This window comes from Papio anubis, chromosome 3 (assembly GCF_008728515.1).
Source record: "Papio anubis isolate 15944 chromosome 3, Panubis1.0, whole genome shotgun sequence".
NCBI classification, from domain to species: Eukaryota; Metazoa; Chordata; class Mammalia; order Primates; family Cercopithecidae; genus Papio; species Papio anubis.
The window spans coordinates 24,559,532-24,569,344 of NC_044978.1; the positions used below are offsets into that span (position 1 = coordinate 24,559,532).

Consider the following 9,813-nt stretch of genomic DNA (forward strand, 5'->3'; position numbering starts at 1 on the left):
ACTAGCTGTTTAAAACAATAATAAGGTCAGGCACGGTGGCTCACGCTGTAATCCCCGCACTTTGGGAGGCCGAGGCAGGTGGATCACGAAGTCACCAGACTGAGACCATCTTGGCTAACATGGTGAAACTCCATTTCTTCTAAAAAAAAAAAAAAATAGCCGGGCATGGTGGCAGGCACCTGTAGTCCCAGCTATCCGCAGGCTGGGGCCGGAGAATGGCGTGAACCCAGGACGTGGAGCTGGCAGTGAGCTGAGATCGGGCCACTGCACTCCAGCCTGGGCGACAGAGACTCAGATCTCAAAAAAAAAAGAGTATTTTTCCAGCATATGTAAAAGTATTGCATGAATACAAGACCACAAAGAATCAGTGAGAATTGGGAATATACTATTATTACAAGGTTCTTAAACTGAAAGGGAAACAGTATAATTTCACTTAAAGGAGGCCTCAAATTATTTTCAAATGTATACTATAAACCCCTGGAAGAACCACTAAAAAATGTTTTTAAAAGATGTATACAATAAGGCCAGACACGATGGCTCATGCCTGTAATCCCAGCACTTTGGGAGGCCAAGGCAGGTGGATGACCGAGGTCAAGAGCGATATCATCCTGGCCAACATGGTGAAACCCAGTTTCTATTAAAAGTACAAAAATTAGGCTGGACGCGGTGGCTCATGCCTATAATCCCAACACTTTGGGCAGCTGAGGGCATAGTACGAGGTCAAGAGATCAAGACCATCCTGGCCAAGATAGTGAAACCCCGTCTCTACTAAAAATACAAAAATTAGCTGGGCATGGTGGTGTGCGCCTGTAGTCTCAGCTATTTGAGAGGCTGAGGTTGCAGTGAGCCAAGATTGCACCACTGCACTCCAGCCTGGTGACACAGCGAGACTCCATCTCAAAAAAAACAAAAAAACAACAACAAAAAAACCTAGCTGGGTGTGGTGGCACATACCTGTAGTCCCAGCTACTCAGGAGGCTGAGGCAGGAGAATCACTTGAACCTGGGAGGCGGAAATTGCAATAAGCCGAGATTGCACTACTACACTCCAGCCTGGTGACAGAGCGAGACTCTGTCTCAAAAAATAAATAAATAAAAAGTTAATAGAAGAGATTAAAACTTAATCATTAAAACATGGTTGATTAAACCCAGAGAAGCAAGGCATGGTGGTGTGTACCTATAGTCCCAGCTATTCAGGAGGCTGAGGCAGGAAGATCTCCTGAGTCCAGGAGTTTGGGGATGCAGTGGGCTATGATTGTGCCTGTGAATAGCTATTGAATGCTAGCCTGGGCAATATAGACAGACCCTGTCTTAATCCTAGCACTTTTGAAGTCCAAGGTGGGTGGATCACTTGGATCCAGGAGTTTGAGTCCAACCTGGGCAACATTAGTTAAGATCTTGTCTATAATAAAAACAAAAAACAGAAATTCAAAATCAGCCTTCTTTTCAAGTTTCTATGAGACACTCACCAAGATAAACCACATCATAGGCTATGAAACACACCCTCACACATTTAAAGAACAGAAACATACAAAATTAAAGTTGATATTATAGAAAAATCTCTGAGAAATCCGCAAAAATGTGAAAATTAGTACACTTCTAAATACCCCTTGGGTCAAAGAGTAAGTCTCAGGAGAAAATTAAATATTTTTGAAGGCAAAATACAAATACAGTATTTCAAATTATAAATCAAAAAAGCAAATGTAGCGGCTTTTCAATGTAAAAAGCATGCAAGAGAACTTGAAAAATAAAAGTAGAGCAGAAATCAATAAAATTGAAATTGGAAACAAGACAGAAAATCAACAAAGGCAAAGCTGAGGATTCTTTTGAAAGATAAAATAGAGGCAATAAATTGATAGCTGCCACAAACTGCCCAACCTAGTATGGGATTTCAAATGCATGCTTTTACTCCCACTACCTCAGTGCAGCAGTTTTAGGCAATGGTGGGGGATAGAACAATTAGGAAGAAGCCTGATTATGTAGGGGAAATAGGGAAAAGAATATTATAGCAATGATTTCTTGGGACATAAGGTTGGTGGTGGAATATTAAGTAGCCAGAAACTGGCAAGAGGAGTGCAGAGTAGGGATGCTGGAAATACACAATTATATTTTTCATTTACAAAACCCTTTATCACCTACAAAAATGATTGTCTTTAAACTATGATTGTTTTCTTGTCCAAGGAAGCCACTGTGTTCACAGTTCACAGATCCTCAAATATTTCAGTTAATCCATATTTCTCTAATAACGCATTTCACCAATGTCATCCTATTTTTGATGTCTACTATAATTCATTACTGTAATTTAGCCAGGAGGTATGTAATTTTCTCTGGATGGGTTAAGATTAAGATAACTGGCCAGGCGTGGGGGCTCATGCCTGTAATCTCAGCACTTTGGGAGGCTGAGGCAGGTGGATCACTTGAGGTCAGGAGTTCGAGACCAATATGGTGAAATACGGTGAAACCCTGACTCTACCAAAAAATACAAAAATTGACCAGGCGTGGTGGCACGTGTCTGTAATTCCAGCTACTTGGGAGGCTGAGGTGCAAGAAATTGCTTAAACCCAGGAGGCAGAGGCCGCAGTTAGCAGAGATCACGCCACTGCACTCCAGCCTGGGCAACAGAGCTAGACTCCATCTCAAAAAAATAAAAAATAAAAATAATTGAAGCATTGCAATAGTACCTGGAGCTTAAATTTATCCATTATAATGCCAGCTGACTTTGGGTGCAAGTTCCTGACCAAATTTGTGTAACTGACTAAATGTCATGCTTATAGAACATTTGTTTATGCTCATGTATTTCATAATACATTGCAGATATAACTATATATTTCTCAATTTAAAAGGTTACAAATATGTAAGAGTAAATTGTCTCAAAACTATAATTCCAGACCCAGCAAAACTTCTGATTAAATATCAGGATAGACTAAAGACATTTTCAGAGGCCGGGCATGGTGGCTCACGCCTGTAATCCCAGCACTTTGGGAAGCCGAGGTGGGTGGATCACAAGGTCAGGAGATGGAGACCATCCTGTCTAACATGATGAACCCCCGACTGTACTAAAAATACAAAAAAATTAGCGGGCCGTGGTGGTAGGCGCCTGTAGTCCCAGCTACTCAGGAGGATGAGGCAGGAGAATGGCATGAACCCGGGAGGCGGAGCTTGCAGTGAGCCAAGATCACGCTACTGCACTTGAGCCTGGGCAACAGATCGAGACTCCGTCTCAAAAAAAGAAAAAACAAAAAACAAAGGTCTCAAAAACTTTATTTCCCATGAGCCTTATTAGAAAGCTACTGAAGGATGTGCTCCAATTAAACAAGAAACCAACTTCCAAATGGAAAAACATAAAAACAGGTAAAACAATTCAAGAGATGCCAAGAATATCTCCAAGATACCTGAGCAGCTGGCTTAGTGAACCAATGTGCCTGCGTTGCAGATTAGACGGCTCCTTGAGAGTATTCTGCAAGATGAAAATGGTGTAAAGCCAGAAGCCTTTAAATGAATTCAGGAAATCAGACAAGTGCAGGGGACAGTTTGGGAACGAATTAAGAATAAGAACATGGAGCTCTTTCCTTTTGCAGCCATCACTGAAGTGGGAGCGGCCAAAATGAAGTTCAGTCCCTTTGTGACTTCTGACAGAAGCAAGAACCGCAAAAGGCATTTCAATGCACCTTCCCACAGTCACAGGAAGACTTTGTCTTCCTTTCTTTCCAAATTGCTGAGACAGAAGTATGACGTTTGATCCATGCCCATCCAATAGGATGATGAAGTTCAGGTTGTACGAGGACACTATAAAGGTCAGCAACTTGGGAAAGCAGTCCAGGTTTACAGGAAGAAATACGTCATCTACACTGAACAGGTGCAGTGGGAAAAGGCTAATGGCACAACTGTCCATGTAGGCATTCACGCCAGTAAGGTAGTTATCACTAGGCTAAATCTGGACAAAGACTGCAAAAAGATCCTTGAAAAGAAAGTCAAATCTCGCCAAGTAGGAAAAGAAAAGGGCAAAACAAGAAAGAAACAATTGAGAAGATGCAGAAATAAAGTAATCTTATATAGAAGCTTTGGTTAAAACTTTAAATGAAAAAAAAAAAAAAGGTTAAGAACATGGAAAACAAAGCATACTGACAATGAGATTATTTACTACAGGGAACAGTTATAGAAAAAACAAAATGCCAATCACTGCACAATGCATGGCTGATAAATGAATGTTATTCAAATAGTCAAAATAAATGTGAGACCGTATTTTAAAATAAAAATGATAAATTCTATTTCAATGGTATTGAAATAATCAAAATAAATATGAGAAAATATTCTAAAACAAAAATGATAAATTCTATTAGAAGGGCCACTGGGTGAAGGCTGTTCCAAATTCTTATCTTCCAAAGTGGGACATAATACTTCAAACTAAAAAATCCAAAAGTATTATTAGAATGTGATTTGGTGACTATAAAGGAGCTGAAAAGTTCAGAGTGGCTGCTTCTGAACTTTTGCTGGCAGGAATGGTTATAAAGCAATATTTGTAAATCAAAAAAATTTTGTAAACAATAATTGAAACTATAAGCCTAGATTTTTAAAAACTGTGCTTTTGGGCTGGGTGCAGTGGCTCACGTCTGTAATCCCAGCTCTTTGGGAGGCCGAGGTGGGCAGAACACCTGAGGTCAGGAGTTCAAGACCAGATTGGCCAACATGGTGAAACTCCGTCTCTACTAAAAACACAAAAATTAGCCGGGTGTGGTAGTGGGAGCCTATAATCCCAGCTACACTGGAGGCTGAGGCACAAGAATCGCTTGAACCCGGGAGGCAGAGGTTGCAGTGAGCCAAGATAGGGCCATTGCACTCAAGCCTAGGCAACAGAGCGAGACTCCATCTCAAAAAAGAAAGAAAAGAAAGAAAAGAAAGAAAAGAAAAGAAAAGAAAGAAAGAAAGAAAGAAAGAAAGAAAGAAAGAAAGAAAGAAAGAAAGAAAGAAAGAAAGACGGATGATCAATGATCTAGCTTACACAGGAAGAAATATCGATGTCTCTATTTGCCCATGACATGACTACCTCTGCAGAAAATCCAATGGAATCTACATAAGAGCTCCTAGAAGTGAGTTTAGCAAGCTAATGGGAAATAAGATTAATGCACAAAAATCAATTTCTATATTCTAGTAATGAACAATTAGAATTGAAATAATCAACATAAAAATATCAAATACTTAAGGACAAATCTGACAAAGGATGCTAAACACATGTACATTGAAAACTACACATTTCAGACAAGTTAATGACATAAAAATTGATGGAACAGACTAGATTCATTGTCTCAGTTATATCTGCTAGCTGATGTGTTAAGATGTCAATTTTCTCCACATTAATCTAAAAAGATACAACATAATCCCATCAAAAGCTCACCAGTCTTTTTTGTTGACACAAGTTTTTCCACATGTTACATATGTGATCTATTGAACGATATTAATCTCTGAATTAACAGAATAAACCTAAGGAGGAAAACATGGAACTAAGTTAAGATGGATTCTGAGCCTAGAGATCAGTTCCCAAAGTGAAGTGAAGGACAGGAACTGAACAGCACTAGAAGGTACTCTGTCCGGAGGGAACAGAAGATTATCTAGTGGTTGTGTGTATACATGTGTGTGGTAGAGGAGGATGTTAAGAGTGCCATCTCATTTTCTTTCCTTTGTTTTTGAGATGGAGTTTCGCTCTTGTCGCCCAGGCTGGAGTGCAATGGCCCAATCTCAGCTCACTGCAACCTCCGCCTCCCGGGTTCAAGAGATTCTCCTGCCTCAGCCTCCTGAGTAGCTGGGATTACAGGTATGTGCCACTACATGTGACAATTTTTTTTTTTTTTTTTTTGAGATAGTCTTGCTCTGTCACCCAGGCTGGAGTGCAATGGCGCAATCTCGGCTCACTGCAAACTCTGCCTCCGGGGTTCACACCATTCTCCTGCCTCAGCCGCCCGAGTAGGTGTGACTACAGGCGCCCGCCACAATGCCTGGCTAATTTTTTTTTTGTAGTTTTAGTAGAGACAGGGTTTCACTGTGTTAGCCAGGATGGTCTTGATCTCCTGACCTTGTGATCCTCCCACCTCGGCCTCCCAATAATTTTTTTGTATTTTTAGTAGAAACAGGGTTTCACCATTTTGGCCAGTATGCTCTCAAACTCCTGACCTCAGGTGATCGGCCCACCTTCGCCTCCCAAAGTGTTAGGATTACAGGCGTGAGCCAACACACCCGACCGACGTCTCAGTTTCTATAGGACTAAGGCAGTACTGACAAAGACGCACAGAATAAAAAAGTTACTTAGGAATACTGAGGTAAATAGATGAAAGGGAAAAGTGGCACTAGGCATGGTGGTTAATGCCTGTAATCCCAGTGCTTTGGGAGGCTGAAGCAGGATTTACTGCGTGAGGCCGCAAGTTCAAGACCAGCCTGGGCAATATAGAAGAAAAGAAAAAGAAAATTTTAATTAAAAAAAAAAAAAAAGTTGATAGTGGCTACCTTTACATATCAGGTAGTCCAAGAGTAATGATGAATGCCTTTAATAAAGACTTAATCTTGGCCAGGCGCAGTGGCTCATGCCTGTAATCCCAGCACTTTGAGAGGCCGAGGCAGGTGGATCACCTGAGGTCGGGAGTTCGAGACCAGCCTGACCAACATGGAGAAACCACGTCTCTACTAAAAATTCAAAATTAGCCAGGCATGGTGGTGCATGCCTGTAATCCCAGCTACTCAGGAGGCTGAGGCAGGAGAATGCTTGAAGCCAGGGGCAGAGGTTGCAGTGAGCGAGGGTCGTGCCACTGCACTCCAGTCACGTGGCGGCGAGACTCCATCTCAAAAAAAAAAAAAAAAGACTTAAAGGAAAAATATATAGGCAACACAGAAAAAACATTATTGGGCTTCTACTGGCAATTATAGGAGTAATAGTTTTCTTATATAACACATTCCTTCAGCAATACATTTTTCAAGTATTTTGTCTTAGAATTTTTAAGGTAGTTTGTCATTGACCCACCATAATTTTTTTTTTTCTTGAGAGGATTTCCCTCTTGTTGCCCAGGCTACAGGCTAGAGTGCAATGGTGTAATCTCGGCTCACTGCAACCTCCGCCTCCCGGGTTCAAGTGATTCTCCTGCCTCAGCCTCCTGAGCAGCTGGCATTGAAGCGTGCGCCATGCGCTAGCAATGTAGTATTTACAGTAGAGATGGATTTCCATATTGATCAGGCTGGTGGCAGACTCCCAGCCTCAGTGATCCCTTTCGACGCTTCAAATGCTGGAATGAGCTTAACTACCACACCGGCTTGACTCCATAATTTATTATAAAGTAGGTCCTATAATCACATATCTTTAGAAGTTGCTGAAACTGAGATATAAACGATTCTGTTTTTTTGTGGGGAAAACTGGACAAATTACAGAATAGCCAAAACTAGATTCACTGGCTCAGTTATGTCTAATAGTTGAAACAAAATGACAGTCTTTTAATAGTTCTTCATTCAGAATCTGTTACTGTAGAAATTTTAAGAGTCCTGAGTCAGTTTCAGTAGCAAAAATAAGGCCAAAGTATTCCTGTAAAATCATCATTAAAAGTATAGAGAAAGTCTATCATTCAAATTATAAAAGGAAACCTCATTCATTTCATAGTCTAAAAAAATGCCAATCTTACTAGGTGTTACTTTGGGCAGCAGAATAATTTCCTTATGGCCCAATACAATATAATTATTCTGACTAGATCGCCAAATTCCCCATAGTCCATCCTGTACTAAAATTGGTTGACTCTTCCTCCTCCTGGGAAGAGAGTCATTACAGACACCAAGAATCCATTCAGGCTTGTCTTTCACTTCTACTTCCCAGTACTGCCTGCCACAGCTATATCCCTTAGAACCCAGAACAGCTGGGAGGAGATAAAATCTTCTTGGGTTACGAGGTAAGTTTTGTGTTGTATTTCCATACCGCACAGTTTTTCTGTCTTCTGAGACTATAAGTTTACGATGTGCTGTTTCAGGATCTAGAATTACATCTACTTGAAATCGCTTGATGATTTTGTTTAGGCCAGAATATTGTGGAGGCAGATGGTAACCATATTCTTTTAATTTGAATGAAAAAGGTTCAGGGAATTTTAAATTTTTATATCTGTGATAGATATCCTTAACATTAGCCAGTAATTCCAGTTCTGACTTCACATGTATGCTCTCTATCTCCTTGAGTAGATATTTTAATGAGGAGGTATAATCTGAAAATTTTGTTAGGCTTTCATTTAGTTGTGCTAAAATATCCATCTCTTCATCTTGTAATTGCCTAAGAACAGTCTCTTGCTGATTTTGCAGAAATAACCTAAGTTGCTCAAATTCAGACTTGACTTCTTCTGCCCTATGTTTTACCTGTTTCTTCAGTTCCAGTGATTTTCTGGTTTGCATAGTTATGACTTTTTCAATTAGTTCCACTCTCTCCTTCCACGGTGCATTATATTCCTCCAGTTTCTTCCTATGATACGAGGCAGCCTTCTTTATGGGCCAAACACAGTGATGCTGGTGATCAGTGGAGAAACTGCACCTTGGACATAAAAGCTCTAGGTCTTTCTGACAGAAGAAAGTCAAAAGCTGATTATGCTTCTTACACACATGCTTCTCTTCCTGCCTCTTCCTCTTGCTTCTTATCTGGAGTTGCTTAGCAAGTTCAGTCAAACTACCCAGCTGGGGATTGCTTACAAATTTCCTTTCTGGACAGCAAAAGTGGCAAAAGGGGCAGGGGAAACTATCACCTAGATCTTCCAGGACATAATGATGTAGGAGAGACAGAAGTTATGCCCGCAGCTGATGGTCACTGGGTCTTTCAAGTAGTCCAGACAGATGGGACAGCTAGCCTCTGCTCAGAGGTCAGCCAGGGCCACCACAAATTCCACTGAGCCTTGAACAAAGATGGTAGGTAAGATAATTCTTTTAGTTTAGCAAGGCCTAGCTCTCTAGAGCTCATGACCCACTAGGTCTGGGGAAGAAGTGGATATCTTCCCCAGACCTTGAAATCTGGCCAGCTTTCAGTTTTACTGACTTGGCATGTTAATGGCAGCTTCTGGAAACTTGTTAAGCCCTCAATCTGTTCATAACTCCCCATAAGTCAGGACAACATTTTTCACCTTAGCTCACCATTCAAAGCCCTTCATATTTCACTATCTTCATCTGGCTACAGTCCCCTAAAGTACTGGGCCAAAATCATCCAACCAACCAACCTAGGTGCCACGCTTTCCCTCTTCACAAACCACTTGCTGCATAGATTACCCCACCCTCACTTCTTTCCTAGGACTAAGTTTTGGTCCTTCTAGAGACTCAGCCCAAGAGAAATGTTCTCTAAGATAATTTATTATATGTCAGGCACTATGCTAAGGATCTAGGATCTTCCACATAGTCACAGGTTCAACTAAACCATCAGAACAACTCCATAAGTTGTTCAACAACTAAACCATCAGAACAACTCCATAAGTTAGGAGCTATTATCCTCAATTAGAGCTGTAAAAGCAGAGTCTACAAGAATTTGAACACGCTTATCCAACATTATGCTAATTGGCATAACCACTGGCATGATACTCAATTACTAAGTTGTAGTGCTCCTTCTTTACACTCCCACATCATCCTATGCATCTCTCTATATATCAAATCATCTTACATTTTTCATATTTGATATGTTCAGTTGTTCATATTTAATAACTTACCCCAATTTTTTTTTTTTTTTAGCTGGAGTTTTTTATTCTTGTCACCCAGGCTGGAGTACAATGGCGCAATCTTGGCACAGTGTAGCCTCTGCCTCCCAGGTTCAAGTGATTCTCCTGCC

General features: G+C 40.8%; 1 protein-coding gene and 1 pseudogene across 1 annotated transcript; one reads left to right on the forward strand and one right to left on the reverse strand.

Moving 5' to 3' along the window:
• The first annotated feature begins 3,603 nt into the window (after positions 1 to 3,603).
• LOC108586143 lies at positions 3,604 to 4,040 on the forward strand (annotated as a pseudogene).
• A 3,531-nt stretch (positions 4,041 to 7,571) lies between these two features.
• LOC103884745 (tripartite motif-containing protein 60-like) lies at positions 7,572 to 8,786 on the reverse strand. The gene has a single exon (XM_021938920.2). The coding sequence runs from the start codon at positions 8,403 to 8,405 to the stop codon at positions 7,572 to 7,574; it is 834 nt and encodes a 277-aa protein (XP_021794612.2). The 5' UTR covers positions 8,406 to 8,786.
• Between the last annotated feature and the right edge of the window lie 1,027 nt (positions 8,787 to 9,813).

Coding starts and splice junctions, on each gene's coding strand:
- LOC103884745 (XM_021938920.2), bottom strand. CDS start 8,405: ATGCAAACCAGAAAATCACTGGAACTGAAGAAACAGGTAAAACATAGG.